Genomic DNA, 22,440 nt, shown 5'->3' with positions numbered 1-22,440 from the left:
CTCCGTGCGCTGTCCCGACTCTCCGTTCACCCCCCCCTGACTTCCGTGCACTGCCCTGACTTTCCGTGCGCTGTCCCGACTCTCCGTGCGCTGTCCCGACTCTCCGTTCAACCCCCCTGACATCCGTGCACTGTCCCCCCTTGAAGGTCTGTCCCCATCCTGAAAGCCTGATGCCCCCCCCCGACGTCCGATACATCCCTCCCCCCCCCCCCGAAGGACCGCCGACTCCCCAACAATATCGGGCCAGGAGGGAGCCCAAATCCTCCTGGCCACGGCGACCCCCTAACCCCACCCCGCACTACATTACGGGCAGGAGGGATCCCAGGCCCTCCTGCCCTCGACGCAAACCCCCCCCCCCCCAACGACCGCCCCCCCCAAGAACCTCCGACCGCCCCCCCAGCCGACCCGCGACCCCCCTGGCGACCCCCACGACCCCCCCACCCCCCTTCCCCGTACCTTTGGTAGTTGGCCGGACAGACGGGAGCCAAACCCGCCTGTCCGGCAGGCAGCCAACGAAGGAATGAGGCCGGATTGGCTCATCCATCCTAAAGCTCCGCCTACTGGTGGGGCCTAAGGCGCGTGGGCCAATCAGAATAGGCCCTGGAGCCTTAGGTCCCACCTGGGGGCGCGGCCTGAGGCACATGGTCGGCCGGGCAAGAGGGCTTGGGCTCCCTCTTGCTCCGATCGTGGATGCAGGTGCGGGTGGGAGCGCGTGCGAGCGGTCGTTCGGGGTGGGGGTGCGAGCGGTCCTGCTGGGGGGGTGAATCGGGCGTCGGGCGGGGTGGGAACTATGTTTAAAAACTTTGGTATAACGCATATAACGCGCGAGGGGTATGCGCGGTAGGTAAAAACGCGTATAACGCGCGCGTTATATGCGTGAAAATACGGTAGTTTAAAAGTAAGTAGTACTTATCTCAGCCAACACCTAGGGAGTCTGACCCGACATGTTTCACACAACCAAGTGTTTTATCAAGGGTCTCCCTGTGAAATATAAAGCAAAGGGTGTCATATATACTTAAATGTCACCCCTCCCCTATCTAAAACTTATTAGAAAATTACATATTTGCATAAATTACAATATAGACATGACAATAAAACATGCACTAAGTAGCATCTGGTGAGATTAAGTGACAAAGGTGAGTTGACTGGGTGGCATTTCAGGGTGAATGACTTTAAGGCGCTGGGTTAGTAAAGAGGAAGGTTTTCACGGCCTTCCTAAAGTTCCAGAGTCCATCTAGTGATCTGCCAGATGGAGGGATTGTGTGCCGAAGTTTGGGTATGAAATTCTGCTTTGTTGTAAAATTGCGTGGGAAACAAAAGCTCTTTACTGTGTGTTTGTAATCTGACATGCAATGTCACCTTTTAATGGAACTTTTCCAGGGCATTAAAGAAATGGAAGTCAGAGTGAAAGAACTGGAGGCAGAACTGCAGAATTTTCTTAAGGAGCAAGAAAGGTTGCAGAACACTGTCGCAGATAAAAATAAGGTACAGTCCTCTGCTGCCTTTATCTGCCATCATTTTCTCTGTTTCTTTCTTTATTGACAACAAAGTTTGATTAGCATTTGGGGCAGTTTTCAAAGGGATTTCTGCAGGTAATCTTGTGAGAGAAGCCACTTTGAAAATTCTCACCTGCACAGCCCTCCCCTAATATGAAGGTCTGTGCACTGTCCATTCGAGATCCAGAATTACTTATCCTGCCCTAAAGTAATTGCAAGGCTTTCAATTTCAACTTATGCATTACACCATGTATTTAGCCCTTTCAGTGTATACGAGGGAAAGAATCCCCACAGCATTCGTTCACAACCCCCCCCCACACACACACCCATACCTTTTAAGATGAAAGTCTAGCCAGAGAGATGCATACACCCTTCAGCTGGTAGGTCCGCAACTCCAAAATGGCGGCATGGCAACTCCAAAATTCTGTTTGGCATGGCTGTGAGGAAAAAAAGTCAAATTTCATGTTATAATAACAAACTTCTATTAATAATGACAGGGGTGGGAATTCAGCACATTACGGCTAATTGGAAAAATTATACTAATCTTAATTATTCTTTTTGGTGGAATTCACTTTGTCACATTTTTTAAATGGAAAGAGCAATTGCTGTACAGAAAGCTAATTATAACAACTTTATAAAGATCTGGGGGCCATTAGAGAATTATTGTAATGAATGAACATCGTTTTCCTTTCTGATGGATACATGTATTTTATTGGGGGGTGGGGGGGAAATTGGATGATTAATATTTTTATTTAATGATTGGATTTCTGTTGTATTATGAAAATTTTCATTGAAGAATTGTTGGGTGGGGGGGAAAGGGTTATAATTTCTACTTTAATGGATTATATATATAAGAATGTCAAGTGCTGTATATTTTTTTAATAATGTAATGTTTTAATATTAATCACTTGTTTGTCAGTTTTAAAATGAATAAAGAATTAAAAAACAAACAAAAAAAAAAAAAATGGCAGGCCTTCCCCCTGCCCGGTGCATTCTTGGGATGCACCAGGGAGGGCCTAAGGCTCTGATTGATTGACCCAGATGACTAAGGCCTCTCCCATGGCCAATCTAAGTCTTAGGCCACTGCATCCCAGGAGCTGTTGGGGGGTGCTCCAGTGGTGGGGAGGCACACAGTGCTATGATACAGGGCACTAACCTCCCTCGCTGTGCCACTGCCGCTGTAGAATCCTATCTCAGCGCATAGATGTTTTGCACTTATTTTTAGTACTTTTTAAAGGATTATCTCTACAGTACATTATACTTTTGTTAATCAGTTTCTCCAAGGACAAGCAGGGCGATGTTTCTCACTTATGGGTGACATCATTTGATGGAGCCCCAGTGCAGATGCTACCCAACATCTTGTATCTTTAAGAAGCTTACAGTAGTACATTATACTATGGTTAATTGAATTCTTGGCTATTCAGTGTTTTTATTGCTGCTTTTAATCATGCAAGTTTAATTTTCTAGTGAAATGGCAAGAATATTGCTAAGTATTTTTAGATAAAAATCATAGCTCTAATATTCTTTTGACTAGAAACCTATATATTAATGTTTTTCTATATAATTTTCAGTGTGAAGAAAAATTGAATCAAGACAATGAGAAAAAATCCTTGCAGCTGCAGGAAATGGGGCGCAGAGAGCGTCTGATAAAATCCCAGGTACACATTTACAAGCTATTTATTTATTCAATTTTCATGCATTTTTCCCTGTCTGTCCAGGTGGACTCACAATCTCTCTAATGTACCTGGGGTAATGGGGGGATTATGTGACTTGCCAAAGGTCACAAGGGGAGCAGTGTGGGAACCCAAAACCTCAGGGTGCTGAGGCTGTAGCTTTAACTACTGCACCACACTCTCCCCTAAAGCTAAAAGGGCACCATGCAGCAGTGATTTTAATTAGAACATTATTTTATTCTGAATTGGCCTAGTTCCTCCTTTGAAGGAAAAAAATCAAAGACTGGTCCCTCTGAAGACAGAGCTTGTAGTTTTTTTGAAATTCTCAGAACATCCAACATCATGAAGATGCTAATGAATCATCCGGTGCAGTGTTCTCCCCAGAAATTTTTTCCAGCCGGGTGGCATGAAAGAGTAGCCGGGTCGGGCGGGGCGGGGAAATTTGGTAGTGGAGAAAATTAAATGTATACTATTTTTATTAGTTAATTATTATTATTTTCCAATGCTCGATATGACTTCCTTTTTTAAGGTTTGACACTTGTGCCAGAATATTTTTACTAAATCTAAGAAGTATCCAATTCTAGAAGTGAATAATTAGATATTCACCCTCTTTCAAATGGTATAGAGGTTTAAAAAAGGGAAATGCATTAATGAAGTCATTAGGTTCAATCTAACCATTTATTTCTGCATGAATTTAAACAACTAAAAAAAAAAAAAAGATAAATATAGCTCATCCAGTCATACAAGAAATGGCTGTACAACACCTCTAATAATGTTTTGATCACTAGGTTCCTTCCTGAGGTCTCACTGAGGATATAAAATAGATGCTTTCCCCACTTCCAGACCTCTTCCACATAATTTAGGGAGAGGTGTTACTGAGCCTTGAAGGGCACCTGTGTGATTGATCTTTATCTGCTTCTTTTTTATTTTGCTATAGTGCAAAGTAAGAGCTAGGGCAAAACAGTATAGGTAAAGATGCAGGTAATAATTAGCAATGTATTAAAAATATTTTATTTTTATTTGCTTATAATGTCATTTGAAAGCTGCTTGATGATAATACAACTTTAATTTAATTCTTTATAATGTGTGTGTCTGTGTGTTGGGGGGACAACACCTACGTCAACAGTAAAGTTAGAACAGGGTCATTAAATCCAGTGGTGTACCTAGTATATATGACAGCCAGTGCTAATTATTTTTTTAACAACCCCCTCCTCTATATAAAAAAATATATTTTTAGTAATAATCCATGAGTCACACAATAAGGGTGCATCTAGGAAAAGGCAGCATCTTAAACACTGCAGTGAGCACTAGAACACCAACACACGCATTGGAAAACTAAACAAACCAGATCCTACAGTCAATTGATCCTGTAGTCGATGCTAACAGAAAGCCATGTCCTTTTCATACACAAGAACACAGATACACCCTCGCCCAATATGGAATAATCACAAACTAAAAATAGAAATATGTAGTCAAAAGTTAAACTGAACCAAGAAACCAGACTCTGCATACAATGCAACACCACAGAAACAGTGACACATGTCCCCTAATACTGTGCAAAATATAAAGACAGTAGATGTAAATTTGAAAAAAAACTTCTACATAACAGTCACCACTTTACAAATTAACAAATAGAAATAAAACAAATAATGAGAAATATGAAAATACCATTTTATTGGACTAATCCATTTTTCAATTAGCTTTCAGAGGCCAAATCTTTCTTCAAGACAGTACAGTAAACAGCTGTTATGGTATCCTGTCCTGATCTGAGGAAAGGGGTTTAGTCCCCCCCCAAATTGCCTTATTTCCATTTCCTATTGATAAATTTTAATCAATACAGTTACAATACTACTTGATTCTACGTAAAGCAAAAAAAATATTTTTTTTCTACCTTTTGTCGTTTCTGCTTTAGTCATCTTCTCTTCACTCTCTTCTTTCTATTCAGCATTTGTCCTCGCTCCCTTCCAGGCAACATCTGTCCTCTCTCTTTGCCCCTTCCACCCAGCCTCTACCCTCTCTCTACCCCTTCCATCTACTGTCCACCCTATCTCTGCCCCTTGCATCCACTGTCCACCCTTTCTGCCTTTTCCATCCAGTGTCTGCTCTCTCTCTGTTCCATATGGTATCTTCCCTCTTTCTATGTCTCTTCAATAAACTCTATATCCTGTGCCCTTTCTCTCCTTTGTACATGATTTATTTCAACTTCAACCCCTCTCCATTTTTTGTCTCCACCCTTCCCCTATGCTCTGGCATCTCTCTCTTCTCCTTTCCTTCCTTGCCACTCCACCCCATGGTCTGACATCTCTATCTCCTTCCCTTCTCTCCCCTCCCCTCTCCAGTATCTGCCTCTCTCTTTCTCTCCATCTTTCTTCTGTGAGGAGATCATGTTGATCTTGAACACTGAATAATTCTTCCATATTCCCCATATCACTGAACTGTAGTCTGGTCCAGCAGACTGCTTTGGCACCATTACATGCATCAGCTTTCCACACAGAATGCCACAAGTCTCTATTTCTTGTGCTGTGTTTACATCTGCCAGCAGCAGAAACTTGTGAGACAGATCCCTTGGCAATACTACACTTCGGAGCCCTTTGACTATCTGGTTCTGTATGGCTGCAGGCTTTAAAGCTCTGTTTACTGGAGGAGACTGTCCAGCATACATAGTTGCATCACTCTTAAGGATTTGATCAGAGATTACATTAGACAAGGTGGTATTTTTAGGCATGGAAAAACAGGACATGTTCTCCTCAATCTGCTCAGATGCCCTTTAAAGTTCGTCTGATCTCGGGCTAAATCTTGCCGCCTGAGCTAATCTTCAAAGGGGAGCGGAGTGAGAGCAATATCGGCAGTGAGATCCGTTTTGGGCCGCATGTTGTGCAGGGCTGGACTAAGGCAAGTTGTAAGCTTCCTTCCATCGCTGACCTATCTTCCATAAGTCAGCAACGGAGGGAAGCTTACAACTCGCTGCTCTTGCTTGCTTCGGGCCTTCCTCGTTGCCGGGTCCTTCCTTTACGGAAACAGAAAGTAGGCAGGACCCGGCAGCGAGGAAAGCCCGATGCAAGCAAGAGCAAGTTGTAAGCTGACCTGTCTCCTATAGCGAACCCATGCTCCGGGGCGTGTGCATGCCGACTTCCCTTCTCTTCCCCCCTCGGGACGTGACTTCCGGTTTCGGAGGGAAGCGGCATGCACGTTAGAACCCCGCCGGGGAGCATGGGTTCAAGTCGCTTGCTGGCGTTAAAAACTAAAAAAAAAAAAAAAGTCAGGCTCTTGCGATTCAGGCTGTGCCGAGTCAGCCCGGTAAATCTCCAAGCCGGTGAAAAGGGTTTTTTTTTAAATGTTGAGCAGAAGGCGGCAGCAGCAGCAGGATTGCGATCGAGATTACAGCCGGGCGCTCATCTAAATTAGCTGGGCGGAGCGCCCGGCTGAAAGGCCCTGGGGAGAACACTGCGGTCGATATTCAAAGTGATTTAAGTGGGCAGGAGAGGCTCTTGCCTGCTTAAATTTCCTGTCGCTGCCTACCCCCTGATATTCAAAGCAGGAAGTGCCACTGAATATTACCTCTGGTCAGGGGTGGTACTGCAAGCAGGTCAGGAGTGGTACTGGGAGCAGCCTTAGGAAGGAGCTGGAGCTATGCCATTGCCACCAATTTTCAGTGCAGGCACCCCCATAGCTCAAAAGCTCTCCTAAATTAACCCACTTAGCTATGAGGTGCCAGCACTGAATATTGTTGGCCCCACCGATCCCATTCCCGGCCTTCCAAAGAGTCTGCGCTCCCTCCTACTCATGATACCTAAAGGCCTACCCTTCCTCTCCCTGGAACAAGGCCCCCCCCCCAAGATCTAGGTAGCCTTCCCCAGCAACCTACCTGAAGTCCTTGGAGGTCCATATTGCCCTTGCATATAGCTGCCAGTTCCAGAATAACTCTCAGCCAATTTGTTGCCACTTAACGCATGTAAATGCTGGTTTTTCCTGTACACTTATTCGTAGAAATAGAGCCCTGAGATAGAACTGCCCTTTACATGCTTAATTATGGCATTAAGCCTTAACTCAGCCAATAAATAAACCTAAATGGGAAATATTCCATTGATCTGTTGCATTTTGTCCTTTCTCAATATTCGTCTAGGTGGAGGCTTTCAAGACCCAGATTACTCATATTATTTTTCCTCCTAAGGAAATCAAGGAATCGATCTCAGACCAACAGGTATGTCTGTGCTGCAATAAATGATATTGAGGAGGGGTTGGGTCAATATTCAAAGTAATTTAAACGGCCATTAAATCGATTCGGGGGGGGGGGGGCCTTTGGGGGAGCATTGAGCTTGGGCACCAAATTTCTGCCTCTCAATGGCCACGTTTTTGGTCTTGGAGAATAAAAACTACAAGGGCAGCATCTATGAGGCAGACTTGTTTTTTTTTGTTGCATAGAGCTTTTTGGACCCCAGTTCGTTTACAGAAGTTGGATAGCTCTAGGTCCAATAGATGCTGGCATTGTGGTTTAGAAGCTGGGACATTAGACCATTTAATATTTTTCTGTCCCTATATAAATGCCTTTTGGAAGTTAATTTGGTCCCAAATTAATTCATTGTTAGAAAATCATGTTGCCCTTTCATATGATACTATATTATTTGGTACATCAATGAGATTTAAAAGCCCAATTTCTGCAAATAATAATAAACTTCTATTGATATTGGCAGGGGTTGCCATTCAGCAGATTACAGGAAATTGGAAAGATTATACTAAATTAAATTATACTTTTTGGTGGAATTCAGTATGCCATATTTATAAAATGGAAAGGGTGCTTGCTATGCAACAAGGAAATTATCATAAGTTTAAAAAGATTTTTGGTGGAATTCAGTTTGCCATATATATAAGATGGAGCGTACATTTGCAACACAAAAAGGATATATCGATAAGTTTAAGAAGATTTGGGGACCATTAACAGATTTTTGTAATGATTGATATAATTTTTTCCCATAATGAGATACTTGATAAAGGAGGGGGGGTAGGTTTCTTTATCATAAAATATAAATAAATTATCATAATAGTTGTTAATATTGTGTGCAACTAACAAAATAAGGGGAGGGAAAGGGATTCATAATTGAATAATAGTTGATAAAATTATTAAATTTTACATGATATCTAAAATTGTAGTAAGGATTATATAAGATATGTTGTATGTACAGTATGTTATGGAGATATCAAGTGTATACTTAAGGTAATTGTATGAATCTTTACGATACACTTGTTGTTATATGAAAAAATTAATAAAAAAATGTTAAACAAAAAAGATTTGGGGGCCATTGATTATTTATTCTAATGATCAGACATCTTAAACACCTTAGTATTGGATAAGATATAGGGGGGTGGGTGGGATTATGAATGATAATAATTGTTAATTGTTAATTATTAATATATGGGTGGGTGGGGTGGGATTCTTTTATATTTATGTATTTGTCAAGTGATTAGTTAAAAATCTTTCTGATTGATTATTATACACTTGTAATATTTGAAAATGAATAAAGATTTATAAAAAAACAAAAACAAAAAAAAACAACACTTAACTGATTAATGCTACTGCCTGTTCCCTCTAACCACCCATTGCGAAACTGGCTTGGTATTCCTGGGGGTGGAAGGAAGGAAAGAGATCCAGCAGTGGGGTCTTGTAGTGCTTCTGGGGGTGGGAGTGAAATGGGCATTGGAAGAGGCAGATATATTTATGCAGGTCCTGGCTAATATTCAAGACCTGCATAAGATCTGGAGGCCAGCACCTGAGGAATTAGCTCTGGGTATTCAATGCAGGTGGCCAGAGATGGCCCAGCATTGAATAACTGAGGTTAATAGCAGTTGGCGTTTAAAAAAAACACTGACCATCTTGAGATGAATCTTTACCCCGTGAAAAACAAGCACTTAGTTTGCTTTTATCCTGATGAGTAGACCATATCTGTTTCTTTTTTTATTATTATTATTGCACATCTTGGAGTATTGCATTCAATTCCGGTCTCCTTATCTGAAAAAAGATATAGCAGCACTAGAAGAGGTTCAGAGAAGAGCGACCAAGATGATAAAGTGGATGGAACTCCTCTCGTATGAGGAAAGACTAAAAAGGTTAGGGATCTTCAGCTTGGAAAAGAGATGGCTGAGGAGTCTACAAAACCCTGAGAGCAGTAAAACTGGTACAAGTGGATCGATTTTTCACTCTGTCAAAAATTACAGAAACTAGGGGACACTCAATGAAGTTACAGGGAAATATTTTTAAAACCAATAGGAGGAAATATTTTTTCACTCAGAGAATAGTTAAGCTCTGGAACGCTTTGCCAGAGGTTGTGGTAAGAGCGGAGAGCATAGCTGATTTTAAGAAAGGTTTGTACAAATTCCTGGAGGAAAAGTCCATAAGTCTGTTATTGAGAAAGATATGGGGGGGGGGGGCACTGATTGCCCTGGATTAGTAGCATGGAATGTTGCTACTCTCTGGGATTTTGGAATCTTGCTATATTTTTGGGATTCTGTATGGATTATTGCTACTCTTTGGATTTTGGCCAGGTACTAGTGACCTGGATTGACCACCTTAAGAATGGGCTACTGGGCTTGATAGACCTTTGGTCTGACCCAGTAAGGCTATTCTTATGTTCTTATTTGTGACCTATCTCAGTCCTCCATGCCATGATGACTGGCAAGTGTGAACGGCTCATGACCAAAGTACCCTGAATAGTCACTCATGGCTGTCAATTATTCCCTCTTTACCCTTCTGTCCTTGTGCTCTTGCATTGCAACAACAGCAGCGTTCCAACTGAGGGACAGTCCACAGCTTCCTGTGAAGCTCAGTACAAATAAACTTTAATTAGAAGGTATAGCCAAGAAGCAGTGCTAAAAGGTTTCCTTCTGAGGCTCTTCATTCTGTCTCTGTAGTACATCCCAGGTCCAGGTAATCCAAGTAATGTAACCAGGTTTGGGAACTATGCTCCATCGTTGTAAAATATATGCCCTTGAAGATCCTATACTTATTCAAAACACGCAGTCTTGGTACTTCTAATTCTAAATGTTTTCTCATGTCACTTGATATTGAACTAACCTCTGCCATGAACATTAGCAACTGCTATATCTATAACTTATTAGGATTGTTTTTGGTTGAGGCTGTGAATTCAGATATGTGCCCTCCTGTGAGATAAAAGAAAAAGAGAAATATTAACAGAATAGGAAAAATAGACACTATAATTGCAGTCAAGGGACAAAGCTTTCCTGAGAGGAAACATCTTAACATTTGCTTCAAAAGGCATAATTAATTTTTGCTCACAAAGTGTTAGCTAAATATATTTTATATGATAAGCAGAACGTGGTAAGTGCATCCTGAGCACCACTTTAATCAATCATATATAGTTATAGAAGCAGGTACCAGGGGAGATACCAGGGCCTGGTCTTAATTTATTCCTCTGCTTTTGCATCTCTGTCACAGATAACTGAAAAACTGAGGAACCTCCTTGTGGAAAGAAATAAACTCCATGAGAAAACAAAAGCCCTGCAGGATAATACTAGACACGAAACACTGAGGAAGGCACTGAAAGAATGTCAGGTGAGGTAGGAATAGTATTATTTCAGGAATCTTAATGGTAAGATTACTTATAAATTGAGAAACATTCTCATTGGCTTACAGATTGCTAAGCCCCCCCCCCCCCCCGTTTATTCAGCTACAGTATCCCATGTGTGTGCAATAAAGATAAGACTAAGGAGGAGTGTGTGGCGCATTGGTTGGAGTTACAGCCTCAGCACCCTGGGGTTGTGGGTTCAAACCCCGCACTGCTCCTTGTGACCCTGGGCAAGTCACTCAGTCCTCCATAGCCCCAGGTACGTTAGATAGATTGTGAGCCCACCGGGACAGAGAGGGAAAATGCCTGAGTACCTGATTGTAAAACCGCATAGATAACCTTGATAGGCGGTATATAAAAACCTATTAAATTTGAATTTAAATCAGCAGACACTGTTTGGTGAGATGGCTGGCCTCTCAAGATTGCGGGTTGTAGGGATAAACTTGGGGAGGTTCAAGAAGATGTGTGTGGGGGGGTGTTTTATGAAGGACAATGCATTTGTTTTGCAAAAAAGGTTGGAGGAGGGGCTTGAAGCCTGGTTTGGGGCTTATGCTCAGGTAACTATTTTTTTCCATTTATGGGCCTGGTGAAGAGCGATTAAAAGAGTCTTCCCACTGACGATCAAGGAGTGTTAAGGGAGTATCAGCAGGACCTTGCAGCCCTAGGATGGGAGGTCACAATTGCACATGGCCATGATTGGAAATGTGTGGTTTTGCTGACCATGGCAATGCAAAAGAAATACTGAGGAGTAGTGGCTCGTGGCCAGTAGGGGGTGATGTTTATGGAACGGTAATGGAATGGATATCAGAACATGATAGTGCAGTAATTTTGTGGAGTTTTTCTACAAAAGCGCCTGTTTTTCGTATGATTCTGGGTAATTCTAGTTAGATACAAGCATATGTGCTAGTTAAGGCCACACCCAATAGAAGCGTACGAAAAAAGGTGAATAAAAATCTGAATATAAATGAAGCCAAGGCCAGAAAAACACACTATAGATTAATATAAGGGAAAGAATGGTGTTCTTTTTATGTACTTTGCTGTTGGGCCAGATCATGAAGGAAACCAGAGGATACATGGAATCCATTTTGGTTCTCTGTCTTTTCTATATCTTCTCAGTCTTTGGAATCCATTTTGTTTTCCAAGTCTTTGTTCTCAGCATCGTGGTGTTAATTAATACCAGATGTGTTTTAGACTGGCTAGGAAGATAACGTGTCCTAAACTAAGATATAAAATGCATTAAGTATGAATGGCCGAGTTATAAATGAAAATTATGAATGAATTGGGGCCCCTGGAGTGAATGTGTGGCTGTGTATTGAACAAAAGAATGGGTTTTGAAAAACATATTATATATCTTTGCAACCTAAAGAAATTCTAAAACATCTGGAAATGAGTAGCAGTCTCTAGTGTAGAGAAGGGGAGACCAGCCCCTCCTCCTCCTTTTCTAGGAAGGCTTCTGTGGGCTAAAGTCATGAAATTTGAACCTGTCAGTTTAGGGAGAGCTTTTCTTTCCTCTAAGGCTGACTAATTTTCAGCACCCTGTTAATAATTGTAGATTCTCTTGAATATTGGATATGTTATAAAATGTTAATGTATATTCAGAAATCAAAAGTAATTTTCTGAAACTTTTAAACGTAGAGGAATTTCTTTGTCTAACTTTTAAGACCACCCATGTTATTTTATTGGGGAACCAATCAAGCGAGTTTCCCTTACTTCCTATGGAGAAACTCATCTTGATTTACGAGTATTTTGGTTTACGAGCATGCTTTTGGAATGAATTATGCTCGTAAACCAAGGTTGCCCGACTGACTAGTTACATGACATTCTATGACATGCTTCTCCCGCCCTAACCATTTCCCATGAAAATATGAAAGTGAGAAAACTCTTTCAAAGAACCCTCATAGATGAAAGACATCTAGGGCTGTAAAAAATGGTCTAGGAAAAAGTTCATTACAGACCCAGTCCACCTGATCCTCCTATCACGTATTTTAAGGCAAGGGCATAGGGTAGGGAATGAGCCCTCTCAAATCCAGAATGCATAGAGAAGAGACTACTTCAAATAGAAAAGTATGATGATCTAAATATTATATGATTCCTAGTGAGGTTGTTTTTAAATTATCATTGTTTACTTTTTAGGCTTCCTTGAAGATATCTTGCTCCACAGATAATCTGGAAAGGGAGATCAGTACGATTCATAATTTATGTGTTGACTCTTCACTCTTCTGGATTCAGAAAGCTACAGTAGAGATCCTAAATACTGTAAAATCCCAGCAGGAAGAGGCAGAGCATCTCCTGCAGGATCTGGGAATTGAAACATGCAGTCTAAAAGGTTCATGTCTTCCTCTGATAAGATCAAATGTTCATGTGTACAGAAAACATTTTAATTTTACTGTTTTCCATTTCCTATCTGGAGTCGCTGCTCTTTCGTGTCATCCATAGATTTACATCCAGCTCTGATGTTCTTTATTCACTTTCTAATGCACTTTTAGGGTTTCCAAGTGACTCCAGATTTTCAGGCAGGCTGATGTAGTCCTGGATTTAATTGGCTGCCTGCGTGAACTTGAGGTCTTATTTTTCTTTGGGAAAATCAATAAGATCATTAGAAGTCCACAGCCAGATAGTATTTCTCATTCTTTAGCAGATGGTAGATAACCAAAATCTGGACCTTCTGCGACCTGCCTATCAGGCTACCTACCATCTGCTGGGGACTTAGAAATACTAGCTGGCTGCAGGCTGCAGAAGATCCTTTTTAGGGAGAAGGCTTTCAGTCAGTGGTTTCCTGTCTCCATCTGCTGGTGGGAGAGCAAATATCCACATGTGTGGACTGCTCTGGTAGGACAACAGGAATGACTCTTAAATTATTCAAGTGGCCTAACATTGCAACTGTAATACTTTTATAAATCTTTATTCATTTTTACCTCTTACAACAAGTGTATCAATAAATTGACAATTGAAATTTAAATACATCACTTGAATATCTGTCATATTTAACAGTAATACATAAAATTTAATCCCTTCCCTCCCATCCCTACCATAACACATGCAATCATTAATAAAAATACATTAATGAAGAATATGCTGTATTTATTGGTATGACACTTGCAGTCAGTACAAAGAATGACCAAACCTGGACATATCATTTTTAAAATCGGCTGCTAATATTTGCAACATTCTGAGAACTTGGCACTAATTTATTCCTACCTTCCCACACAGAAACACCGTTGTATATTAAAAGTCTGCAGGAAAATCTTCAGCAATCAAGAACTGAGACGGAGAATCTTGAGGTAAGGAGAGGGTGAAGTGCTATTAGCAGAGATCTGATGTCAGAAAAGTGGGCTTCATTCATGAAACAAATAAAATTCGAGATGGTGTAGATGAGAAGTCCAATTTTGTCTAGGTAGAAAAAGGTATCAAATGTACCAATAGTACAGGATTGATACACCACAAGGCTTAACTTCAAGACAGACTTAATGTAGTAAAAGTGAGCTGAGTATAGGACAGTCAAGCCATTGTGACATCACTGATGAGGTTGGCTCTTAGGCATTGGTGGAATGAGGCTTTATGACATCACAATAGCAGCTCTGGTTATCAGAGACTGAAACTGTTCATACTATTTATTTATTCAATTTTCTATATCGTTCTCCCAGGGGAGCTCAGAACAGTTTACATGAATTTATTCAGGTACTCAAACATTTTCCTTGTCTGTCCTTGTGAGCTCACAATCTCTCTAATGTACCTGGGACAATAGGGGGATTAAATGACTTGCCCAGGGTCACAAGGAGCAGCATAGGTTTGAATCCACAACCGCAGGGTGCTGAGGCTATAGCTTTAACCACTTTGCCACACTCCCCTGTATACTTTGGAAGAAAGGTGGGAGAGGGGAGATATGATAGAGATGTTTAAATTCAAAAACAATTAATCATATGTTATCAGCCAGTGGTGGAAGCACCCGTAAGAAACATACATTTAATCAAAATGGTGGAGAAAAAGCCTCAAGATATATAATTATAACATGGCAATCCACCAAGGATTTTTAGCCGCTCCTAATCTTATCACTGGCAAAAAAAAAACAAAAAACTCCACCTTAACAAAATGCAACTTTCTAAACAGGAGCAAAGTCCACTGCTCTGCACAGGGAAAAGAAAAAACAGTAGCAACTTAGCTCAATTCAAGCTTGTGGTTTTAGCACCCTCCACAAAATTCTCATGGTCAGCATCGTTCTCACCTCATGTGCATTTATACCATGTTTAAATACCTACATGGTATAAATACACATGAGGTGATTCTCTAACTCTGGAATGAGGGGGCATAGGATGAAGGTGAAAGGGGTCAGTTTCAGATGTAACCTCAGCAAACACTTTTTCATGGAAAGGGTGGTGAATGCTTAGAACTGTCTCCCGGTGGAGGTGGTGGAGAAGAAAACCAATTCAAACACAGTCCCCAGAGCCTGACTTGAAAAGTCACTTTGGATTGCAGGAGAGCCTTGACTTTCTATCTGGAGTGGATAAAAGCCCAGAGAAAGTCCACCCAGCTTTTTATTTTTATAACTTGAAACATAGCTTTTTATTTCTTTTGACCCAAGATGAGGGCTGTGATAGGCAAAACACTAGTACCTACCTACTTTTTGGGTTTGGGCTAGGTACTAGTGACCTGGATTGGCCACCGTGGGAACGGGCTACTGGGCTTGATGGACCTTTGGTCTGACCCAATAAGGCTATTCTTATATTCACTCTTTCAAATTGGCTAGCAGACTGCAATTCCATTACATATGTCCAGAGTGGGCTGACTTTAGGGTGTCATGTCATGGCTTATTACATAGCCATGGCTGCTTTGGTGGCTCACTGAGATCAGCCTACATAGAAGAAATCTGTAAAGCTGCAACATGGACTTCAGTCCACATATTCATATCTTACCACTGTTTGGAACAGGACTCCCAATGTGATAGTTTGATCAGACCTCCTTCAGAATTTATTTGGGGTCTAGAATCCAACTCCAATTTCCTAGGCCCATTTCTTTCAGTTCCAGGTAGAAAAATATGTAATTAGGAAGCTGGCTGTTCGGTTACAGATCCCTACCAGTTGTGGGCTTTGTTGGTGTTCCCTACATTTTTTAAAGCAGCCTGGGAGCTAGGGATTCCCAACTGTATGAAGATAACATCCCACTTGTCTTCAGAGAATGAAGATATTTACATATCCCTTCAGAGAAAACAAAATTACTTATTTGCAGCAGAATGAATATATTTACATATCCATCTCCCTCCCCTTGGAAATGAATTCTATAAGTTGTGCATATTAGATGGACTTAGTCCCACAGGAAAGCTTCTGGAAATATGCTAGGAAGATTTCCCATGCATGCTCTGAATGATGACAACACCCGATTGTAAGAATTGTCATCCTGCTGTCCTTGGAGAACATCTGCTGCACGTAAGTAATTTTGAGACCCTTTTACTAAAAGTGTGCTAAAATTTGCAATTAACCTATTTTAAGGCAGGATTTTACTACGTGTTAACTACAAATTCTTTGTCACCTTTCCAGACCGGTACAAGCTTTACTGATGGGTAATAGTTCACCATGACCAGCAGGTAGAGACTGAGACCAAATGTTTGGTTATAGCAATCTTCTCTCAGTCTCCAGCAGGTGGTAGGTGAGCTGTGCCAGTCTCCTCTTGTTAGGGCTGTTGGAATTTGTTTAGGGCTCCTTGTCCCTGTTCTAGTGCCAGACTGAGCTTGGAAGGGCCCTGTTTGGGGGTCCATCTGACCTGAGGGGTGTTGCACTTGATGGTGGCCGCTTCAGCCAAGAGTTCGCTTGTGCCTCCGGTGGATATTTTTAAAGCATCAGTTTGGACTTCTCTCCATTCCTTTGTTTGCCACTACCATGTGGATGTTTAGGCGTGTTGGAATGCGGTATTTGGTGAGCGTGTTCTTGTAGTGGCACTAAGAGGGTTCCACCCATGATGGGTACTGCTCTTGGAACGTCCCATCCATTTCTGTGCCAATCTGGAGGGACAATAAAGAAGGAGAAATTAGGTTCTTACCTGCTAATTTTTTTTCCTTTAGTCCCTCCAGACCAGCACAGACCCCACCCTGTCATTTTGTCAGTGTTTTCTCACGAAGAGTTACATTTTTTTTTCTACGGGTTTTTGTTGTCTTGGATGTTGGGGAATATATTAAGAGCAGAGGAAATTGGTTCGGTTGGTTTAGCTGGCAAACTGCGGGGCGTTGCTGGAAGGTTCTTGTTCTAAGCAGTATCCAACAGTGTGTTCCAGTCTGATTCAGACATTTTCCTTTGTCTTCTCCATGTGAGTGTGAAGTTGGTATGCTATTATTCAGCCTAATTAGTTTCTGCTTGGTTATTTGTCAGACTGTAGATGGGACTGCACAGCCCACTTGTACTGCAGCCAAAAGTCAATGTCTCAGTCTCCATCTGCTGGCAGCGGAGCAAAAACCCATCCATTCTGTGCTGGTCTGGAGGGACTAAAGGAAAGAAAATTAGCAGGTAAGAACCTAATTTCTCCTTTCTTACTTAAGGTCTTGTTTTTTTTTAAAGATGCAGTTGAACGAAATACAGGAACACCAGACTTCTCTGATGCAGGAAAAACTGGATGAATTGCAAGCAAAGCATGAAAAACAGCTGCAAGACAAAATGGAGCAATTTTGTATAGATAAGCAAGAAGAGAACAAAAAGGTAAAATGCTTAATGGTCACTGTTCCCTAGGAGAATCACTGATACATGTACATCATAAGTATATAAAAATATTCCTCTTTGTGGCTCTGTACAGCGCTGCGTACGACTGGTATCACTATAGAAATAATATTAGCAGTAGTATTCCTTCAGCCATGATATTTAAATACAGTCAGATTTCATCCCTAGATTTTTGAATGATACTGCCCATCCTATCACCACCACTGCCAAATGATGGAGCCCATCCTATCACCACTACTGCCAAATCTTATAGTTAGGTTTGTCTTATATTTGGCCCAGAAGAGTACATATCCTTGGTAATATGTTCTAATCTAATCTAATCTAAACCTTGGGTTTGTATACCGCATCATCTCTACATTCATAAAGCTCGACACGGTTAACAAGAGTTAGGGTAGAAAGGAACTCCAGTGGAGGGAAGAGGCAAAATGAAGAGAAAAATTTAGAGAACTAGAATAACCAGAGAGGGAGGAGAAGTTACATTCTGGAGGAGGTTATTCTGTTGCATCCAAGTAAGCAACAGAATCTTATAATGAATAGAAAAGATACCAACACCATCTGCTGTTCACAACCAGAGTAAAAAGACTTAGGAGTGTATTCCTGATATTAAATTCACTCTTTTGGAAGAAATATTAGGGAGAAACCTGAACAAAAGTGATAGTAACCTGGTGAACAAACATTTGTCTGGCATGAAGGTCTAAGGAGGTCAGCGTAGGATTGCTACGAGATATGTATCATCCAGAATGATGACGATTGTTCTAAAGATAGTGAAAGGCTTGAATAAATAATTTTCATTAGTGTGTTTTTCAAAGAGAATGTTTACCTTTTTGGGTGGAAGTGTGAAAAGTACAGCATATCCTAATACAAGATATATATTAGCCAGGCCTTGCTTTACAAACAGGCTTACTTGTCTAAGGAGGGTGAGAGGGCAGCAAATTTTCTGTTGCTCATCCCTCACCTCCACAGACCAGCAATCCTTCTCCAGATGTATCCATTTATTCAAAACATCCTGCATCATATACCACATACTCTACAGAAACTCTGCCGCATCACTCATGCACCTATTCTCAGCATGGTCCGCTTCACGCAGAAATCTTGACAGGATGCAATTGATCCTCCCCACAACAAAAAACCCCAAATACAAACAGAAATATTTCAATCGATGTTCACATTCCCAGGTGTGAAAACTTGGAACGACCTCACAAGAACCATCAGACCAGAACCTAACCACACCGCATTTCGTAATAAACTAAAGACCTTTCTCTTCGACTCCATATGCTCTACCAACAACTAAGTCCAACCTTCTTCGACGCCGAACTCTTCGATCTATTTCAACCCTGGAACCAAGAACTCAGCATACACCAGTTAATGACTGTAGCAGACTCCATCCGCCTCATGACAACTCTTTTATACTCTAAATGGTTTCTATAAAATTGAACATTCATAATTACATTTCAATGACTTAGAACTAACAGACTTCCACTCATTCCCAAGAGAAAACTAACAAATTTCATTCACTCCCTCCAAACAGTCTATTCTTCCTCTAAATGCTCCTATAATGTACCTGCCACGGCTCCTCTTTGCTACACCATTCCTCCTCTTTCTCCACTTGGAACGACAAGTCTTTCTCGAGAAATCCCATAGGTCTTAATCTTCCCCTAACACGTCTGTATTTTAATATTTATCTTAGCTTCTATGCAATGTACTATCAGTTCTCCTTTCTGTACTGTAAGTTGCCTTGAATCTTTGTAGGCATAGTGCAACGCACAAATACCAGATTAGATTAGATTAAATTCTTAATCCATTTGTATCCCGCCTATTACCTAGACAGGTTACAATAAAAACACTCACAACATTAAAACAACAATAGACTTAAAATTATAGCCATGACACCCCCTATTAAATTTCATACAACAGGACACCACAGTAAAATAAGTAACTTCAATACTAGACCATAAATTCTTCACTGTACCACTGCAAAAGCCAATGACTAAGCCTCTGCTTGCAGGCCCAGAGGGGTGGAGCCTGTAAATGGATTCAGTGGGGAATACACAAAGCTCTAGCTAACCCAGCAAAGAAAGCCAGGTTGAGAGCAATTTTCTTTTGCCAGGATATGCGCAACAGAATAACATGCTAATTATGCAGAGTAGCCCCGTAAAAGAGGGGAGGAACTGTATCTGGTGCCTGCTCAGAAGAGCAAAGCTGTAGGCACAACTTCCCCATCCCTCTTGTCATACAGGCTTCTTTGCCTGCCACAGCTGCTGGAGCCGCGATCAGCTGAGCCAGCAGGGAAAGCCTTGAACAGCTGAGGAGAGAGGACTCACCAGAGCAGCCGATCAGCTGAGTCCTGCCAACTTAGCTGTTGGTGGCTTCCCCTGCCGGCTCAGCTGATCCCAGCTCCGGAGCCCTAATCAGATGATCTGGCAGAGCTGTTGGCTCAGCTGCGGCTTGCTTTTTTTTAAGCTGCTGTTATCTGTGTGTTGTGTGCACTGGACATACAGGCATACAACGCATACACAAACGGTTATTGGCAGCTCCTGACCTGCTGGAAAATTTTGCCCATAAAAATGGGTGTTCCATTTTGAGCATTACACACAGTGCTTATTATAATACTAATGAGCTCCTTGTAATGCATTTCCAAAGGGTTCTCGGTGGCTGCTATGGAGATTGGTAGCAGCCACGGAGAACCCTTTTTTGCAAGTAAGAGTGGCTTTAACCAATCTTACGTGCTCAGAAAGCTTTTGAACATCTGGGCCTCAGTCCCCATGCTCACCCACTGAAAGGATTTAGGCCTAGATGCACTAAACAGGGTCGGTAAGACTGCGTGGGTCTGCTGTGGTCCGGTTTTTGGCTGATTCCAAAAGAGCAGCTGATGCTCAAACAAGTTTGCTTGCAGATGATTTGAGTGGATGTTCGATGTAATCCTCATCTGATCTCGCCGATGAATTGCTGTGAGCAACTCTCACACATGCACAGAGCCGGCAGGGGAAGCCCTGAAACAGCTCCTGCCAGTCAGCTGTTTGGGGGCAAGAAACCTTTTTTTTTTCTTTTCATTTTTAATGGACACATATGCTGTGCGTGTTATCCACACACAATATCTGTTATCATTTTTTTTTTTAAGTCATGCCAGCCCCCCTCCCAACCACAGCCGTTGCACTGTGGGTCCCTGAACCCCCCGACAATGACCGCCACCTCTGTGACAGCAATGCACCCAGAGAGACAGGAAGGATGGTCCTCCTGCCTCAGCAACCCTATGGGAGGGGCCTTAGGTAACTGGACCAATCAGGGCTTTAGGCCACCTTCCCAGTGCATCCTGGGATGCACTAGGGAGGGGCCTAAGACTCTGATTGACCAGGAAGGGGAAGGCCCACCATTTCGAAGAGGTGGGCCTACTGGCAAGAGGTAATGGGCATCTCTCTTTCCAGCTTCTACAATGAGGGGGGGTCTGGGGGGTTGCTTGAGCTGGGGAGTTTCTGAACCATATCCTTCAGGCCACCAGGGCTGTCTTTTGGAGTCTTGGTGAGGTGGTGGGAGGGGGATCTTTGTATAGGGTGGGGGGGGTGGTGTTAGGGGAAGCGTGGAGGAGAATTTGGGGGAATGGGGGGTCCAGGTGGCCTAGATGCACAGCTGGGTTTTTGAGGCAGGAGAAATTGGGCATCCCACCTTTCTCTCTGGGTGCATCGCTGTCGCATGGGCAGCCATCATCGTTGGGGGATTCAGAGACCCACGGTTGTTGGGTGGGGTGGGGTGCAGTGGCGCATCATCGGGGGGGGGGGTCAGCTCGGCTTGCGTGGTTTTTTTGGGGTTTTTTTTGTTTTTTTTATAATGGGGCAGATATTGTAACACACACACAGCATCTGTGCCCATCGAAAACAAAAGGGTATGGTATGTTATAAATATATTAATGCTTGGAAACAAACAGGAGAAACTGCCTTCGGGTCACCTTTGTTGTTGTGTTTGCTGTTCACTGGTATAAATATATTAATTTCAGGCCTGAATTATCGGTAGGACACGTAAGTGACTGGTCTTGATCAGTCACTTTTTTCGGATCGCTAAAAGTGATCACACTTGTGTGTGCATCAGAAGCCATGTTAGAGCATCAATCGCTCTGCTAGTTTACATGGCATTTCAATGTTAATTACCTGACTTGCATGGCTGGATCGGAGAATGAGCGATCATGCAGAAAACCACATGGTTTGGGAACCATTGACTAATTATTCTAATGATCAGACAGCTTAGCACATGGGTAGTAGATATGTGTGTGTGGGGGGGGAAATGTATATCATATGGAATTAGGAATATTGATAAAAAGGGGGGTATATATTCTATATTACAAGATGATTTGTTTGTAATATACAATATATGAAAATTGGATATAATATGTTTAATTCACTTGTAAGATTTCAAAAATGAATAAATTAAAAATTAAAAAAAAAGAAAACCACATGGTTCAGTAAAAACCGATTTAAAAAACGACTGCTGACTTTAGTGCATCTGGGCCTAAGTCATGGAGTAGAAGCATGGGGGGATGGGAGTACAGGCCTCAGAGTTGGAATGGGGGGGAGTGGGGGAGATGAGGCATCATGACAGTGGTATGCACAATGCCTAGAGGTGACATTTTTTCTAGATGAGTCACTAGAGTCTCTGATTTTTCAGTTACTGGATGATGCTGTTGCTTTGGAAAAAACCAAAATGGCAGAAGCCATTGAAGAAGAAAAGAAAAAAATGGAAGAACTAGAATATGTTATGCAACAGGTGGGTAGAAGGTGCAGTGAACCTTGGGTGGACTTCCTATAGAAACAGAAAACAGAACTGGGGAATTAAGAGGTGCATTAGGTAGCTCTGCTGGTCAATCAGTTGGATTCAGGGCTGGTGTTGGGAGGGGAGGGTGGGCAGCCAGGATTCAGCCCTAAGCCTGCATTTGAAGCTTGCAAAGCTTAAAGAAGTTATGGAGCCTTTTCTCCAGTTTCTGTACTGGACTCTGCCAAGGGTTCAGCAT

At 42.0% G+C, this 22,440-nt stretch overlaps 1 protein-coding gene across 5 annotated transcripts in view; it reads left to right on the top strand.

The window, feature by feature from the left end:
* The window catches only part of FHAD1 (forkhead associated phosphopeptide binding domain 1), a 100,098-nt gene that overhangs the window by 30,515 nt on the left and 47,143 nt on the right, over positions 1–22,440 (top strand). For all 5 annotated transcript variants that reach the window (XM_033922978.1, XM_033922977.1, XM_033922976.1 and 2 more), the window contains exons 10-17: positions 1,381–1,485; positions 3,068–3,154; positions 7,293–7,370; positions 10,617–10,733; positions 12,880–13,072; positions 13,957–14,027; positions 17,289–17,426; positions 22,098–22,196. In XM_033922978.1, the coding sequence (XP_033778869.1) occupies positions 1,381–1,485; positions 3,068–3,154; positions 7,293–7,370; positions 10,617–10,733; positions 12,880–13,072; positions 13,957–14,027; positions 17,289–17,426; positions 22,098–22,196 (888 nt within the window). The remainder of the gene's footprint in view (positions 1–1,380; positions 1,486–3,067; positions 3,155–7,292; positions 7,371–10,616; positions 10,734–12,879; positions 13,073–13,956; positions 14,028–17,288; positions 17,427–22,097; positions 22,197–22,440) is intronic.

The sequence above is a fragment of the Geotrypetes seraphini genome, chromosome 15, assembly GCF_902459505.1.
Source record: "Geotrypetes seraphini chromosome 15, aGeoSer1.1, whole genome shotgun sequence".
In the NCBI taxonomy this organism is placed as follows: domain Eukaryota; kingdom Metazoa; phylum Chordata; class Amphibia; order Gymnophiona; family Dermophiidae; genus Geotrypetes; species Geotrypetes seraphini.
The sequence above is the reverse complement of the archived record's forward strand: the minus strand, read 5'-3'. Positions and strand labels throughout refer to the sequence as shown.